A 17,934-nucleotide genomic window follows, 5' to 3' on the forward strand; every position below is an offset into this window, starting at 1 on the left:
AAAAGATAGACTTCAGATGCTTCCTTCCCACCCCAAAATGAAGGTTATATGAACCACCATAACTCATGTGCAGCAAAAACTCAGACACATATTCCAAGAAATATTTGTGTCAATCCAGAAAGATCCACTAGTTTATGTCATGTTTACATACTAAACACAGGTAATAAATAAAAATTCCTGCCTTTAAAAGGAGAGGGCATTCCCTCCCAGTGTGTTGTACTGCTCGGACTTGTCCAAGAGCCATCTACACATAAAATAAAAAGAATACATTACATATATCATCTGAAGCATCATTAGCTCATTTTTTGTATATTAAAAACCTCACCGTTAATAGAAAAAAAGGACTTTTTTACAGGACACAAGAACTCCTGATATAAAGCTTTTGTTACATTCTGTAGACTGAGTTTCAATCCTCTAAAAGGAAAAAAAGGCATTCCTCTTTTGTGAGACCTATTAACATTTCAACAAGCTCAGAGATTTCTTTCCACAATTTAGCCAGGATTTTATGTGTATATTAGACATATCAAACCCTGTTAAGTTCAAACTGGCTGCTTAGTAAGAGACAGACGACAACACACACACATTTCGGGAGAAGACTTTACTGCAGTATAAGGCAAATCCAAAAAGCTGCAAGTTAGAAGATTTAAATATGATCTTATCAGGGTTCACACATGCTATGTAGGCTTAAATATGATTACGCAAGTGTCGACAAGGTAGAAAATTGACTTTCCTGTCTTTTTTTAAAGTCCTATGCTTTCACAATGAAATGCATTAATACTTTTATTTGAAATTGTGCAGTAATAAAGTATATGAAAAAATCAAATTTACGGAGTGAGCACTTCTTACCCTAACTGTGATTTACAAACGGTAATCAGTCCTACACAACAACAAAAGACTTAACTGACATACCTGTGTAAGTGTTTCTCAACCATTAATTTATCTGCCCCCCTTCCCTGGCACACATTTTCCTCTTATCAGCATTTAAACCACATTTAAAATATTTTAAAACAGGCCTACATTCACTTCACTTTAGAGCACAATGGTTTAAAACAGACTTCCCCATTAAACTGAAAATGAAAAAAAATGTCATGATCTAGAGGGAACAAAATATTTTTATGCTGTGCTATGGCAAAAAAAAAAAACACAAAGGGAAAAAAAACCACCTTCAATCTTTCTAGCACCATGGCCATACTCAATAAAAACAAATGCAGCAGTAACGAGTGCATACCTCCATCCTCAAGAGGTCTTTTTTGTCCTCCATAACCGTAGTCGTTTGAATTCATTGATGTGCCAGCATCTCCTCCAATTTTTGCTGCAATCTAAACACAAGGCAGATGTTATAAGTTTTAAAAAAATAAACACCAAAATAAATCAGCCAGTCCTCGTTTACTCCAGGTCTTCTAAGAGATTTTAAGCGATTTGGACAACGCATATTAAGATGACCCCAGTTACGCAGAATGCTGCTAGAAACAGTTCTGCTCACAGAAATTTTATTTTTTCAATGTCTTCACGAGACTTGCGCTCATCCTTCAACAGCAAAGCTATTATATTTTCTTCATCGGTTGGAAAAAAAAAACCCACAACAAAAAACCCAAACCAAAACCCAAACCCTGCCTTTCAAGCACCGTAAAGTTTTTGTAAAAGGTGCTTTTCCTTTTCTACCCGTTCTTCACGAAACACTGCGGTATCTCACAGAGGGCCCGAGTGCTCAAACTATTTCAAACCTTAGTAACCCAGACTACATCAGGTCTTCAAATATTGCCAAAACCGCGGCGGGTTATTGCCCGACGACGCGAAAATTTTACCCGAGAAATAGTGAAAACATCGCCCGTGGAGAAAGGCTACAAATAAAACATGGGGATAAAGAACTTCCGAAAAGACAGCCCTCCGCAGGCCGCAGCGCTTCCCAACCGGTCCAGGCAGGTTAGCGGGCACCGAGGGCGCCCCGGGGGACGCCGCGCGGGCCGAGCGGCGGAGCCGCCCTCCTTCCCTTCCTCCCGCCGCCGGGCACCGGTAAGGCGGCACACCGCTCCGCCGCCGGCTGGCATTTCCCCTCCCCGCCGCCCGGCAGCGGGGACCCCGCCACGCCGCCCTCCTCACGCCGCCGCCCGCCATGGCGCGGCCGGCGGCGGGCCCGGCCGGGGCGCCAGCGGGCAATGGCGGGGCGGAGAGAGCCGGGCTGACTGGAAAATAAACCCTCTCACCGCCCGAAGAGGCGCGGGGCCGGGACACAGCTCCCCCCCACCCTCCCACAGGCGCGTCCTGGCGAAGGGGCCCCTCCTCAGCTCTGCCCGGAGCTCGGCGCCGTGAGGCCGCACCCGCCGCCTCCTCCCGCGGCCGCCTCCAGGCCCCGGGACCCGCGGGCCCATTGATTTGGCAGAGCCACGTTACACACGCACACACCTGCCTAGCCCTCTGCAGCGCGTCTTTAAAGGCATCATTCACTCCTCCACCTCCACCGCCGCCTCCCCCGGGCGCGCCCGAAGCAGGAGGGGGCACCGTGGAATAGTCCGCCATAGTCGCTCAGCCACCGCTTCCTGCCCCGCTCGCTGCCTGCCAAGAAAGAAAGAAAATGGCGGCGGGCGGGAGCCTTTCACATTCCTGCGCGGCATCGTGCTCGGGGAGGGGGGAGGGAATGGGGCCTCACCTCGCGAGACCTCGCGCGAGATTTCATGGGCGCGCCGGAGAACAACGGAGAAACCTCGCGGCGTTTCGCTGAGCGGGTGGGAGCGGGCGGGGGTGGAGCTCGCGGTGTTTCCACAGCGGCACGAGCCGTTAGAGACAACCGGTGATAGGGCTGGGAGGGTCACGTGGCGCGGGCAGTGCGGCGGTGGAGGGGTAGGGGTTGCTAGGCAGGTCTCGCGTGATTTGGTCTCCAGCCGCGGAGTGAGGGAGCGGGAGCCGCGCCCAGGGCGCGGAGGGAGCCGGGAGCGCGGTTGGACCGGTGGGCGGTTGAGGCGACGTCAGGTGGGTGAGTGCGGGAGGGTGGTCATGGGAGGGTGGTCACGGGAGGAGGTCCGGGGCGACCGGCAGCGCTGTGGCTTGGCTGCCCGCCCGTGTCAGGCTGCGCCCGGGGAGGCGTTCGGGAGGCTCGGTTCCTCCCTGGAGGGGCGGAGGGGCGGCGGTGCTGGCCCAAGCCCTGAGCGGGGCTGGGGGCCCGGCCTTTTGTTCCGGCGGTGCCCTGCGGCGGTGCCTGGCGCTGTCAGTCCGCCCGCCGGCCGTGGGACACGGCGAGGGGAAACAACACAAACGGCGTTTCCGAGGGGGGGGAACCGTGGCGTCTAACGGGGGAGGTTTGGCGGGAGCGGCGAGGGGCGGCCTGTCACGCCTGTTACCGAGCCGCGGGGGGGCAGAGCCGGCGGCCGGGGCGGTGAGGCGGAGCGCTGGCCCGTCCCTCCGTTCTTTCGGACGGCTTTTGGGCTGTTCCACCTCCCCGAGAAACCGAGCAGGCTTTTTTCCTTTCACGGAGCTTCTCTTGCCCCCTCCTGCAGCGACCGCGGTTGTTTATTCCTGCGTTGAAAACGGTCGCTGCAGTTGTACGGTTTTTACAGTTGGGAGGGGTTTTATTCGTGGCTGCGCAAGCATAAGCTTTAATGAAAAATTAGAGCTAGTAATGCTTTAATCCGGGCCCTGTTTAGGTTCTTTGACCCGGTGGGGATGAACTGTCGTGCTGAATACGGATGACAGAGTTGCAAAGGCTTCACATCTAGATAAGGTCATAGGATATCTCCTTAACTATCATAGCAGTAGAGGCTAGATAATACTGAAGAGGAACTGAGCTGGACAACCGCTTTCTGTACTCTTCCAAGGGGATGTTTTGCAATTTTAAAAAACTTATTTAAATGCATCGAACTGTAGCTTTTTCATGCGCTCCTGGATTATATAAACATAATGCTTGTTTTTAAAAAACATATGTAGTTTTAAACTGAAGTGTGGAAGGTCTCTTCTGACCTAGATGAGCGTACATTTCTCTGTTGTCAGAGAATTTCTAATTCAGGAATTGCTGTTTTGGACTTTGCCTGGTTTTGGGCTCTGTGCAGGGAGGGACCAACTCTGCTGAAGTCGTATAAGAAAATGTGTCTTGCTGTTTCTTTTTTAGTTAGTCTTGTAGTTCTGTGCTGCCTTGAGAAGTTCCTGGTTTCTCATTGGTCCCTTCACTGCTGGCTGCTTATAAATGGGTTCATTTTAGCATACCGTAAGACACACACCCTGCTGCTGCTGAGGTCGAATTATCCTGCATCTCCAGTCGAGATTGCGCCGACAAAGAAAACTGAAAATGTGCTAGATTTCTTTTTGCCTTCTATGAAACTTCTGAAGTAGTGTAGCTCAAAAGGATTTTAAGATTAATATATTCCACAAAATTAAAATTCCTATATGCCTTTAGGCAGATTACAGTGTATAATTAGAGCTAGGTGAAGCTTGCTGCTGAGATACTTGTGCTGAAAAAGTCTGTTCAGAATTAGCCTATACCAGGGATTGAGTAGCTGCCTTCAGGCTTAAACCACAACAATTTTCCATTAGTGTAGCTGTGTTAACTCGGGGGGGGGGGGGGAGGGGGGGGCAAAAATAGGTTTGGAAAGTAAGAAATTAATTTTCATGCTTGACTCTTTGCTATTTCTAAACAATAATTTGATCTTGAACTATTTTAAAATTTCCTTTGTTACTGAGAATTTGGCTTTGTATACCAGCCATGCTATGCAAATAAATAAGTTGAGTCATAGGAGTTGACTGTGATGTGTTGAAGCTAATACTGGCTACTGGCTATGTCTTTTATGGCTCTTCGCTTATTATAAGGTGTGGAGCGTCTATGCGCTTTGTTTTTTATTGTTATGAAATGAGATAATAGTTCTTTGCTAAGTTCTGTGAGACAAGGCAGTAGCTGTATGAGGCTGATGATACTTCAAAGCAGCTATAATGCCTTGGGCTAATGAAAACACTCTTGCCTGGTACTTTAAGTGTTCTAGTTGCATTCATAAGGAACTAATGATAAGTGAACGTTGATTTTGGAATTTTTACTAGCTTTTTATTACTGCTTGAGATGACGCTTATTTGAAAGATGAGATATTTAGTACATATATGAATTCCTCTAGCTTCCAAGTTCTTGAAGTCCCTGTATTTCTTAGGCTTTTCAGGTAGTTAGAACATGAAATTTAGCAAATTACAGAGAAGTAAGATCTTAAGTAATATATACTATATAAATATTATGCCCTTATTTTCACCATTCCTAAGTTGATCTAATGATCTTTATCAACATCGCATGATGGCACCTATCTGCTAGAAACCCGTGCCTCTTTTAAAGTATTCTATCTCCATTTCCCTTTTTAAAATGATACTTCTGTTGAGAAAATTATCCCTATGGGATTAATTCCTTCTCCTTAATCTCTTAAAGGAGTGGGGTAAGGATGCAACTCCTTAAGAGTGCTAACTGCTATATTCTTTCAGACGCTTTGCAGACTTGTTGGAGCAGCATGTGCCAGGCTATTTTGCTTTCTTACTTGCAAAAATTACTCATTTCCTGTTTTCTCAAATCTGCCTTCTAAGAAATTTAATGTAATAGGTTGGTAAGCAAATATTTGCACTGCGCTGCTAGAGCAAGAGAACTCCTGTTTTACTGTGTAAAATAAGCCTCAGTTCTAGAGTAACTCATTTTTACTGAAGGATGTATAGTAGATCTACCGCTTTCAGAATTTTAATAATTAGATAGTAGACAACATAAGAAGTAACAGAGAATATGGAGTTCTAAAATGTCTTTCAGTATTTCTTCTGGAGATTGGAGGAAGGTGTTTCCCTTAACTAAACTTATTAGATAATGATATCTCTCAAGGTTTTCAGACCATAGTCCGATGATTACTGAAGACAACAACAATTAGAACATTCTGGTAGGTGTAATTACTGAGAAACAAGTTCAAATGAAAACTGACAAGTCAGAAAACTCCTTATATATAATATGGATTGTCTTGTCACAGACTTTAGTGGAGAGTTCTTGGGGGGAAAAACCACAAACAAACCACATTTCTGCGGTTTTTTAAGTCAAATATTGTGTATGAAGAAATCCTTACTTCTACCAAAAGGTACTCTGGGATATTTCTAAATTAGCTAGTTCAGGCATTGCAGGAGCATAGATGTAAAAGTGTGGAACTGACCCAAATCCTCTGCATTAAGCTAAGACATGTCAGTGCATGTTTGCATTGAGCTCTGTTCCATTGTTTGGGTTATTTGGAGTTTTTTTTCCCCTGTAACAATTGACTTCAACTTTGATCTGCAGTGACCAGACCAAAGGGTAAGTCATGAAAGAAGTGGTTTGCTAGTACAGGTAAGGAGACCTCTCACAGGGTCTTAAACAAAAGGATTATGTTTCTCATAAGGTTGCCTCTGCAACTTTCTGGGTGTCGTGTTTTGTTTAGCTTTGCCTCAGTATGCTCAACACTTTTTTATATAGGAAAAGTGATTACAGTCTTTATCAGAGAAGGATAACTGTTGTGTGTTACAGTGCCATTTTTTTTCTGATGCATTCTCTTTCAGATCCAAATTGTGGATCTGAAATTTGTAATTACTACTTTGGTGCATGTATGGTAAATATGAAAGCTCATGACAGATCAGCAGTTGTTTGGATATAGAGCAGATGCTGAATCTTCTCTCGGTAGTTACTTAAGGGAGTTTTCTACTGATAATGTTGCAGATCCTGGACACCCTTTGCCAGTGCAGGAGCACCAGCTGACGGTTAGGATTTGAATCTGTTGATCTAAATCTCCCAAAGTGATGAAATCATCAGAAACCAATTGCAAATTTCCCCACGCCAGCAATGACTTGCAGAAAGCATAGTGAGCAGATTTAAAGCTAGAAGTGGGTCGAAGCTGCTGAAAAGAAATTTACTGGTAAAACTTAACAGGGAAGAAGGGGGTCTTTGCCCCAAGGTTCCAACTAGCAAATTTGATTCTGGGCTTGAGGAGAGTTGGGCAGTGAGAGATTAACATGATTTAGCCTCTGAAAAGTTGACTAGCTTGCTATCAGATTGCATTAGGTATGTCACAAATGCAGAAGGATAAATTGGAGAACATGCACTTCTTCCTTAAATACAGCTGGACTGTGCCATGAGGCAGCGGATCACCATATAGAATGAATGTAGTGCAAAAAGGTAGATGGATAATATTAGTCAGCGTGATAATGTGGTCATCAGTCTTCAGTGTCCTACTTGGTCAAGGAGTTGGATGCTTTTGTGTGGGTGTCATGGGAAGGGAAGTTTGGAGAGCCCAGCGAATTTGTGTGCTGTTAGCTTCTGCAAAACTCTTCCCAGATGGAGAAGTGTGAAAGGCCTTGTTTGAAATAAATTGGTTGATGGAGCTAGGCATGGAAGTTGCATGTGAATGGGGGTTAAGAAGGGCAGAGATGTGGGCTGAGGGGCTTTTAAAGGGAGAACAAATACGTATTGCAGTAGTAGCTGTAGGAGATAGAAGTGTCCACTGTATTCCTCTATCAGCAGAGCACTGAAGAATGTGCATTGAAGTCCTGTTAATGAGTGTGTAAATGCACATTTTGTTGAATTAAGCCAGTAATGTTCAGAATCCTCATCTCAAAAGCTTTATTTAAAGGGTTTGGTGTACTTCTCTATTACATAGGCCTGGGCCTTAGTAGTATTCTTTCTGATACTGTTTAATTACAGCTAACATCTTTATTTGTTAATTTGTGAGTCAAGGCACCTTATTTTTAACCAAGTTGTGCTTATATCACAGAGTCAGTTAAAAAAAACTAGCACAGAAAGGTAAATCTCTTCTGAGGGTGAGGAAGGAAAAATGGAAGAGGTGTTTTAGAAGCCATAAATGTTTAATCCCTTCAGTCCATAAAACCATGACTAATGCAAGCTTATCTAAACTGGAAATTGTCTTAAACTTTATTGTAAGGGTTATGTGTATGTTTTGGGGAAAATAAATGTTTGCAGTGAAGTTTGTGAATGTGTAAGGCTAGATTTTTTCTTCAATAAATCAATATCCAGAGGCACCCTAAAGAAAGCTATAGTCTAACTGCCACTTCAGTATCTGTTGGTGGTTAAAGGTATCTTGGTGTAATCATCAAAAGCTCAGTTGTGTTTACAAATGAGCCCTCATAACGATGCTGCATTTACTTGAAAAGGGATGAATGTTGCTGGGTTAATCTCAGATATCACTCAAAGAAATCAGTGATGTGGATGTCATGATATGACTTGATCTGAAGAGCAAGAAGACAGGAGATTCTGTAAGTTTAGCTTAAACAAACAAAAAAACTATACACCTCAACTTTTTTACTATGGATCGGCGTTTTCTGCAGAGTCTATGAAGAGGAGATTCGTACAGGTTGTCTCTTAGGGTTATGTCCTATGAGCAAACAGATTCTCTGTAATGTTTTCATTAAATAGTCAGGGAAATGATACATTTTATTTGCAGGTGTCCTCTAATTCATCACTATTCTTTGTACTCCATTTTTCCAGAAGGGACAGGGAGTAGGTTAAAAGGAAAATATGTTGATTTCTACAGTGAAATGTCTTTCTAGGACTTGTTACCATGAAAAGTTTAAACTTTTGGGATGAGTTGGGTGGAAAATTTTCATGAAACTATAGAATTTCTATAGTCTGTTAGTAGAATAGATGCTGAAATTTGCTATCACTTTAAAACACCTGGACATTTTTCTGCTTAATATTTCACCTTTCCATGTTCTATCTTCTTTACCTAGCACCATTTAATCCATCTAACCTAGAGAAATAACGTCAGTTAGGAGATTAACTGCAATGCAGGTCTATCAAACTCCCATCTTCTTTCCCAAAACTTCTAGGTTGACTAAGGAGGGAAAAAACAACCAAGAAACGTGATTTGAGCTGTGGGATGTGGTTGAAACATTTGAAAGACTAATGAGCAACTATTTTGAATTCTATTACAGCAGACTCTGATAAATATAACTAGGGCTGCCTGTAGTTCTGTCTTCTGTAGGTGAACAGAAGTACATTCTTATTGTTTCAACTTAAGTGAGTTTAGGTGTGCTGACATATGTTCTCCTTTCAGGTTAAACAGAGTTTTTCTGACACCTCCTTACCAAATTCCTGTTTTTATGCAATGGTTCAGTGTGTGTGTTTTCAGCCTTGCATGTAAAACTAGCTGTGTGAATCATAGCAGCTGGGTGGGATTTTGACGAGCGCACTCTGGAAAAAACATCTAGTGTGACAATCTCCTTTTGCTTATGTAAGAACAGTGTGATCACATGTCCACGGCAAAAATGTGTGCAGATCCTTATTTGGTAATGATTAATAACCTTAATCTTGTTTGAGTGCAATTAAAAACAATACCATGTAGCCCAGCAGCTTTTCCAAATGGATTTATTTGTTTTGCAGTTTCTCTCTTTCATCAAGACTGAGGAAGGAGTTTATTTTTTACTGGAAACTATTAATTTCTGCCATTACGGGGGGGAACCAAACCAAAAAAAACCCCAACAAGTAGAGCATGGATAGGGATTGTGCAGGCATCTTCCACCTACCCTTCCCACTCTTACATGTGACCTGTATCTATGATCAGTGTCACGCTTACTCAGTTTTTTCTCTCAGCTTTTCTGTTTACTGATAGCTTTTTAACTATGCCAGGAAAAAATCTAATACTTCTGCAAGAAGAAAAAATTACTTGCAGACATGACTTCTTTCTGTTCCTGAATTATGGAACATTGATTGAAGTAGTGGTACAACTCTAGATGCGCCTATTACTCTACAGCTTCATACTGAAGACCATCTTCACTGTTAAGAAAATATTTCTATAATTTGTTATGTTCCACTAATGAATATACCAAGCCGGCAGTGTGTTGGGGCTGTTGTGGGTTGGTGGGTTTTTTTTTTTTTTTTTTTTTTTTTTTTTTTAATAGAATGAATCCAATCACTTAGGTAAGTGATAGGCTGAGAACCATTGGAAAGACAGGCTTCAGGTTCAGATCAGGTCACATCTGAGTCATGCCAGTGCCAACTTCCCAGAAATTGTTAGCAAGAGCTAACCTGTAAGGACTATCTCTATTCTACAGGTGCCCTGAATTCTCTGCTGCTGCCTCTTTGCTGAGACAGCAGGTTGTTAATTACATTGTTTGGTGGAAGAAACCCCTTAGGATTCCTTTGTTGTGAATCAAACAGGTAAAAGGCTAAAAGAGGAGCTGTTGTATGCTACTTCTTCTGAAACAGATATTAAATGAAAGAGTCTGCCCATCTTAATGTTTTCTGGGTGATAAAGTAGTTGTGATAACTATGTAGGATATTGAAATAAAAACATTTAAAATGCCTTTTAAAAACTTTTTCCATTCCAGTTTCTTGAAGGAAAGTCAGCAAGGGTTATTGTGGAAACAAGCACTATTTTTCCATTGTCCTTTTACTGTTAATCAGTACATTGCACTGGTATTAGGTCACAGGAGTTCTGCTGCACCAGGATTCGTTTGGTGGAAGAACTGGTAGGGAGCCAATCACGGTTCCCAGGGTCTGAGCTGGCTGGCCTTGCGTCCAGCCTCAGCTAGTCCCGAGCAAATGTTACTTTGGTTTGTGCCAGCTGGCTCTGGACAGTGGGGTGGAGAAGGCTGGACTCCAGAAGGAGTAGCATATGAGCTGGCTATTCTGTCTCTCTACTTGTAGGGAGATTTCTGCCCCTTCTGTGCTGTGAGAGTGGGGCTGAATCCATCGAGTGTTAGTGTCAAGTTAAGCCTCACTTCTATTGAAAACTGGAGTATTAGAAATGTCTTTACCAGTGTTACTAAATACATGTTTAGAAAAGTCTATTGTAGGCAACACCCCTCTTTATGTCACTTAGACGGAGAACAATATAGATATGTTTAATATTAATTTCTTATTTTTCCAAGGTTTGTATAATAAACAGATCTCTGGGTAGGAAAATGAGGGTAGAGCTCTACTTATCTTTTCAATGTGGGGTTTTTTTTCTTTGTGTGAATTGTCTGAGAGCCTCTAGGCAACTGATTCTTTGTTTCATAGGAACAGATGGAGAGGTGGCAGGAGAGAAAGAGGAGGCAGCAGGGTTGCAAGTGGTACCCTGGGTTGTAATTTCAAGTCAGTTTTAAGTAACCTGCATCTAGTATATGTACATTTAAAAAAAACCCCAAAACAACAACAAAACACCAACCCCCAATAAACCCAAAACAAAAAAGCCCCCACCAACCCTTCTTAGCAGTACTAATGAGAGTTGAAAGTTTTTTTGAAAACTTATACAAAACAATACTCCAGTTATAAGACAAGGAAGCATGCTAGAATAACGAGTACCCAAACACTTTTCTTCTAATACCTTAGCTGGAGTGGACCTCCACCGCTTGGCTGAAACGTACGTTTGCAGCATTTGTCTGTCACTGAGGTTGATTACGTAGTGCCAGTGCTCACATTTTAAGCTTCTGTGTTAGAAAGCTTTTGTCCTTTAGGACGTGGAAGTGGCTGAATTGCATTATACTGAGATTTTCATTAATCTAATGAGGATGCCTCTCTAGAGAATGCTGAACTGGTTGTCCATTAAAGTAGTGTGTTTAGTCCAGTAATTTGCATTCAAAAGTGGCCCTAAGTAGATGCTTCAGGGAAAGTTGGAATAAAGCAAATGCTTGGTCCTCTTGCCACCTTCCTAGCTTCCACATATTTGCAGCTCAGGGATTTCATGCTCTGGCTTCTCTGTCAAGGAAATTGCAGTGGATCTCTTCTATGGTATTTTTTCGGTACCCCACTGAAACCATTTTTGAGTTTCCAGTGTCCTTTGGCAGGGAATCCTGTCACTTGTAGACCTTCTTAATTTTTTTTGTTGAAACTGGCTTCTGCTAGTTTCATACAGTGGCTCTATCTTAGATGGGAGTAAACCATTTCTCCATCATTTGTAGACCTTGTAGAGCTCTGTGACTTCTTTCTGTCTTTTCAGCGTCCTCAGTTGTTTCTCATGTGGAAGCACTTTCATATCTTCCATGATCTTTTGTGGTCCTTCTCTGAACAGTTAAAAAAAAATACTTGGTTTTTGGGAATTGAGGGGAACAGAATGGCAGTGTTATGGTATAGATGTACTATTGGTACTGTACTGTTCATAGGATACTATAATAATGTTTTCTGATTTGTTCTCTATTCCTTTCCTAGTAACTCCTACCACTTTATTTGCTTTTTTTTTTGTGGCTGCCAGGCAGTCTTGTATTCTTTTTGACACTAATCAGAATTAACCAGTGCTTATTTTATCTTTTTTTAAGCAACATCTGTTTCGTTATGTTGTATGCTATTCATGTTGAGAAAAGTTTAACATGGAAGCCTGTGGCATATGTATAAAGCGTATGTCCAACTGATAAAATACTCCTGTGTGACAATACTGAAAATGTATTCAGGGTCTGAGTATGTTAGCACTTGAGAATCTGAAAGACTTGTATTGCAGCAGTATGTTTTTTCTTAAAACAATCACCAGAAAGGCTACAAAGCTTAAATATTAATACAATCAAATAAAAAGGAACTAGCGTTGGAGGGAAACAGCAAACAATTAGGGAGCCTTAAGCTGTTCCTCACGATAAACATCTTTACTTGTAATAAAACCAACACGGGATGGTTGGTGGCATGGGAGAAACCTGACTGTGATAAAGGTGTGAGGAAGTCTAACTTTTCCTCTGCACACGGACTGTTTCAGGACAGAATTCCCCAAGTCTTGGATAAATTCCTGAGTGTTAGCAGTCAGTACCAAAAGTAGTTAGGACAAAGATCCAGGCTTACTATATGTAAAATTGAAAGGAATAACTTTGACTACTATGTTTTTCTGCTTTCTTTGCCCTGAACTGATAACTTAATATTAAATTGTGCTGAACTTGTCAAAACAGAACATTTTCTTCAAGGAAACAGAACTTCAGCTTCCTTATGAATGTCTTTTTTTTGTTTGTTTGTTTGGTAACAACAGTGAGAAGATATTTCTCCTTACCACCATGGTACACTTTTCTGTATAGATGTTAACAGCAGTACCTATGGCAACAATGTCATTAACTACTTGATGTTTGTAATAGCGAGTGTAGTAAATAGGCGTAGTCAGTAATGTGAGGGAACCTGTTAAATGTTTTGCATGATTGGCGTTTTTCCTGGTTGACCAATCAACTTGTTTTGAAGAGGAGTCCTTTTACAGAAATTTGTGTGGGTGGGAATCGAAAAGAACACTGAATCTAAGTAAGGAATTGAAAAGCACTTGTGGAATCTGTACACTTCCAGAAGATGAAATCTGTAGATGAAAATACTTTGTGTGTTGCTTTGTGTGACCATGTTTCCAATGTTTCCTTTTGTTTATCAAAGTGCAGTCTGGTACTTGACCGAAATAGTTAATCACACCATTGTGAAGTAAGGGGGAGTAGTTACGTTTTCATCAGTGCGATGCTTCATAGCTGAGTCCCAAGAACTTTGCCTGCTTGCAAGAAGATGTTCATTCCCTCTCAGCAATGGAAAGTTAAATTTGGAAAATTCTTCCAAGTGTATTTTTGTTCTTCGGCTATAGTAGAGTGACTTAGTAGACAGGAATCAGGTATGAGAAAGCAATTCTTTATGTTAATGACATGTAAGTTTGCTATGTTGTGATGAAGTATCAGTGTGCATGTGTTACTAGTCTCCTAGTAATGTTTTCGAAGAGAGTTGTAACCATATTTAATATAAAATCTACTTGAGCTTAGATCAGTTTATTTTCTTTTTTGTTAGTAATGCATATACTTCTATGTAGGTCATTATATATATAGTGGCAATATAATAATTTTCTGAAGAGAAGAACCCAACCCTGTAGCTTAAAGTATAACAAATGATAGTAAGTTCTAATGTGAAAATATTATGGACGTTTTCAGTTGTGCATAGCACTTCTAGCTTTTGGTCTAGTGTTACAAAAGTAACAAGAAAGATGAAACTAAAAAAAGTTGCTAAGTGTCTGTTGTAGTGTAGATTTTCCAAATAAAATAGAAGGCTGCATGAATCGCAGGCTTAAAAATTCATTTTGAGAGTTCAGAAGTGGTAACAGTATATCTCTGGGTGATAGAAGTATGTGTTTTGAGATTTAGCATTTGAACTTGAGCTGTAAATTCATGTCAACTCTGAAGTGTGTATTTAAAGTAAGCTTTCCCATAAAAGACCTTAAAAACGTGTCCTTTGGCCTGTTGGCAGGAGCATAACTTCATGTATGTTCAAGTGATATTATAAAAATTTTGAAGCGGATATCTCCTATACTTCCTAGATTTAAAAAAATAATCTATATTGGCTGTGTGTGTCCTGTGAAGTACTGTTTCACAGTGACTTAAATATAGCTCGAATGGGAGCCAGCTATTTTTGTAAAGTATGACTATAACTATCCCACTACATTTCTTCCTTTTTAATCTGTGAGGAAGTCAAAAGTCAACAAATCATTTTAATACAAGCTTCAGTTGCGGTTGAATTGCATTAAATTGCACTCTTGCATATGCCTCAGGAAAGAAATTGTGATGTCTGTAGTATGCAAACTGGTAAATACTTCAGGGTGCATTTCAATTCAAATCTTTTACAAGTAGTGTCTCAAAGACACGATGTATGCAATGTGAAAATATAAAATAAGTGTGCCTAAGTATGCTGTTTAACAAAGTTAATGTCACTGTCTATTGCAGCTTTATAATTCTATTAATATTTTAAAGATTTATGTGGTATTTCACTTCCTCATAGGATTATTTATTTAGATATAAAATCAGCCCCAGAATCCTTATGTACAATGAACCTTTTACTTCCACTACAGTGCAGCATGTTTCTGCAGAGAAGTAAAGTAAAAATTTTATAAATTTGGGTAGTTACTTGGGTATGAAGTGTGTGACTAAACAAAGCTTTTCTTTCAGGGCCATTGATAAGAAAGAACTGTTAGGCTCTGCAGGTTTCACTTTGCATATTCTGTTAGATATATTTAAAAAATCAACTATTTGTTGCTTCTGTTGTAAATTCTAAAATTTACTTCTGTGTATGAGACCAGCTAGTGAATATTTCTGTAGTGAAATTTAATGAATTCAGGGATGGGATTTGCATGTATAAGGTCTTATTCGTGGTCCAAAAGTATAAATGTAGCTCATTCAACAACGACATACAGTTAAAGATGGTGGGGAGAAAAGTCATTCTCAAATTCTTCTTTCTCTGGGAAAATAATGGATGATATTATAGGAAATTTTACTATTGGATGTGTTTTCTTCAAACCATTGTAGACAAATGTCAGTTTATTCCATTCATTAGTGTGGTTTTGCAAATATTACAATACTTGAAAGAGCTTTTTCTGGGGAGGGATTTGGCTCCTCTAGCCTGACATTTACGTGCACATGTGTATTTATAGTTGTGATCTCTCTGGAATTTGCCTTTGTGGTTTTGTTTGCTCTTTAACTTGCACTGTGATCTAGCCCTGTCTTTTTCAGTTTTTTCTGAGGTTTAATAGGTGAGGAATATAGAAGAAATGGCTTAATTTAAAGAAAATAATGAGCATTTTTATTCAGCTACTTCAGGGAATAATGGCACTGTTCTGCTTAGAAGCTTCTCCTTCATATTACCTTATACTGGTGCTAATTTATGATTAATCTAGAATTTGAGTATAACTGTTCCTGAGAATGTTTCCTTAATTTGTTTCAGTTGTTCTTATGAAGGCTTCTCTAAAGAAAGCAACTAACTCATATTATCAATGCAACTATTCTAAGACCCGGAAGTTTGGCAGAACAATGGGAGCAAGGTCATACCACTTATGATGTGTAGCACTTGTCCATATGTATGTGAGGTGAACTACGGTTGTTCAAAGAGAAAAATGGGAAAGATATTTTAAAGCAGTGATTTTTTTACTGAAATAAGAACTCAGGTGGAATGCTGAATATCAGCCGTCAAACTCAGCCTCAGAAGTGAAGGGGAACTGTTGAAGGAACAATTTACAGCTTCCTAGTGTACATTTCATAAACATTTTTAGATTAAAAAAGGGAAGTCGTATTATGAATGCAAATGTCACTTTTGTTTTTGATCAAAGAGCATAGAAAATCCTCTGTAGATAAGAGTGGACTTATTAGGCAAGTTCTATAGGATTTCAAAATTCTATGCAGTCTTCTTGGGAATTAATGCAGTTTTTTAATAAACTTTCTATTTGACCTTTTGTTAATTTGTTGCAGTTGAAGATGTAGCAATTTTTTCTCCAGTCAACTTTAAAAAGCTCAACCTGAAATTCCCATTTTATGTATTTGTTTTTTAATTTGTACTGTAACAAATAACACTGATGTAAGGAAGCACTGAACAAATACAGGCTGCTAACTTTCTCAGTGCATGATAAGAGTACCCTAAAGTAGCTTATAAGAACAGGAAGACACATCTAAAGCTGTCTAGTTTGATGGAAAACTGGTTTACAAAATTGACTATGAGCAAAAGCTTCATAGATAACCATTTGATACTACAGTGATAATAAAAACTTTTTTCTCTGAATGCCTGAAAAGGAATGCAGCTGTTGTATTTGAAGACTGTAAACAAAGAACTGATGATATAGATGGTTAATTGATTCATAATGTGATCTATGTCAGAGAAATGCTGATGTGGTAGAATAAGGAAGAAAGGTAGCTGATGGTGGGGTTTTTTATCTGGTATGTTTCTGAGGTTGTGTCACAGCCAAGTGCATTACTAGATTTGTGTGTCTGACAAGTTGCTTAGCACTTGTTCAGGAGCACTCTTAATCAGAGTCTTAGGCTACGGCCTTACTAATTTAGAGATAGGTAGTTCAGTGGCTTGCTTCTGGGAGGTTTGAGTAAGTTGCAGGATGCACTACTGCTGGCCTGTCACAGCTGAGGCCAGCCTTGGCTTCATAGGATCTATGGGGTTATGTGCTGTTAGTGTTCCCTAAACAAACCAAATCACAATAACCACCTCTCCTTCAAAGTCCTAATAGAGCGCTCATCCCAGTATGCTGTAAAGAGAACGGCTCATGAGCAGGTGTGCATTCAGTGCGGGTTCCTCATGGTACTTAGACACAGGTGTCAGTCTCTGAAGTAAGAGGTGACTGAAATGCAAGGACTCTGGGAAATGGGCTTACTGACAAAATGCCCTGTGGTGTTTCTAAATTCTGCTACAAAAGAGGAATACCTCGAGATAGAAATGCAGAAACTTGTAAACAACAAAATAATCCCGTAAAAGAGTTTGTCTGTCACAAACTAGGTGATGACCTTATCTGTTTTTGTAGGAAACACTTATTCAGGCACTTAAACAAAAAATTAAAATCTTATTCACACCTATGGGAAGCAGAATCTTTCCACAGTCTAGAAGAGTTTTTAAAAAACTTCCACTTCTACATGTATATGGTAACACGGGAGATAGGAAGGATTTACCCTTCCTTACTTTTGTTAACTCTGAAGAGGAATGTGAGATAGAATAATAAAATGAACAATAAAGAATTGCAGAGATCAGATATTCAGGGTTCTAAAAATCTAGCAGCTGTGATTTATTCTGTCCTTGAAACTGCTCTAATACTAGAAGATCGGAAGATGTAGAAACTTACCACACTTACCAGATGGATTTCACTGTCTGAAGAGGTGCTGGTATGATCACATGTACCCAGATGATCATTGGCATGATCACCAGATGTTCATCTTGTGCATGCTAGTCTTGTAAAAACTTTATTATTATTATTATTATTATTAGTTCTAAGAGAGTCGTATCTCTCAGTCTATTAGAAATTGTTTCAAGAAATCGATAACCATGTGAGAGGAACTGAAGCCTACTTGTGTTTCCAAAAGATCTCTGAGTATATGATAAAAGGATGGAGAAAAAGAAGGAACATGCTTTCTTTAAGGAGGTGCTCCAGTTATCCTATCAGCTCTTGGAAGACAGGAGATCCAGACTGTAAATTCATTCTGACATGAAGATCTGCAGGGCAGGAAGTCTAAGTAATGTGGTCATTGCTGTACATCTTGCTCAGAAACTTAAGTAATTTCATTTCTAGG

General features: G+C 40.4%; 2 protein-coding genes across 16 annotated transcripts in view; one reads left to right on the plus strand and one right to left on the minus strand.

The window, feature by feature from the left end:
* The window catches only part of FUBP1 (far upstream element binding protein 1), a 36,962-nt gene extending 34,342 nt beyond the window's left edge, over positions 1–2,620 (minus strand). For 8 of the 12 annotated variants that reach the window (XR_010373457.1, XR_010373458.1, XR_010373460.1 and 5 more), the window contains exons 1-3: positions 2,404–2,619; positions 1,229–1,319; positions 182–244 (exon numbers count right to left, since the gene is read on the minus strand). Coding sequence is in view for 7 of the 12 variants with exons in the window: in XM_064455366.1 (XP_064311436.1) it covers positions 182–244; positions 1,229–1,319; positions 2,404–2,517 (268 nt within the window). In the remaining 5 variants the exon portion in view is untranslated. Of the gene's footprint in view, positions 1–181; positions 245–1,228; positions 1,320–2,403 lie in introns of all 12 variants that reach the window. The other 4 variants (XM_064455370.1, XM_064455369.1, XM_064455367.1 and 1 more) reach the window with 3 other exon arrangements.
* Positions 2,621–2,808: 188 nt separating this feature from the next.
* DNAJB4 (DnaJ heat shock protein family (Hsp40) member B4) overlaps positions 2,809–17,934 on the plus strand; it is a 30,539-nt gene continuing 15,413 nt past the window's right edge. The window contains exons 1-2 of one of the 4 annotated variants that reach the window (XM_064455374.1): positions 2,838–2,967; positions 3,639–3,715. The gene's annotated coding sequence lies outside the window, so the exon portion shown is untranslated. Of the gene's footprint in view, positions 2,972–3,638; positions 3,716–17,934 lie in introns of all 4 variants that reach the window. The other 3 variants (XM_064455373.1, XM_064455371.1, XM_064455376.1) reach the window with 3 other exon arrangements.

Source organism: Phalacrocorax carbo, chromosome 6 (genome assembly GCF_963921805.1).
Source record: "Phalacrocorax carbo chromosome 6, bPhaCar2.1, whole genome shotgun sequence".
Lineage (NCBI taxonomy): Eukaryota > Metazoa > Chordata > Aves > Suliformes > Phalacrocoracidae > Phalacrocorax > Phalacrocorax carbo.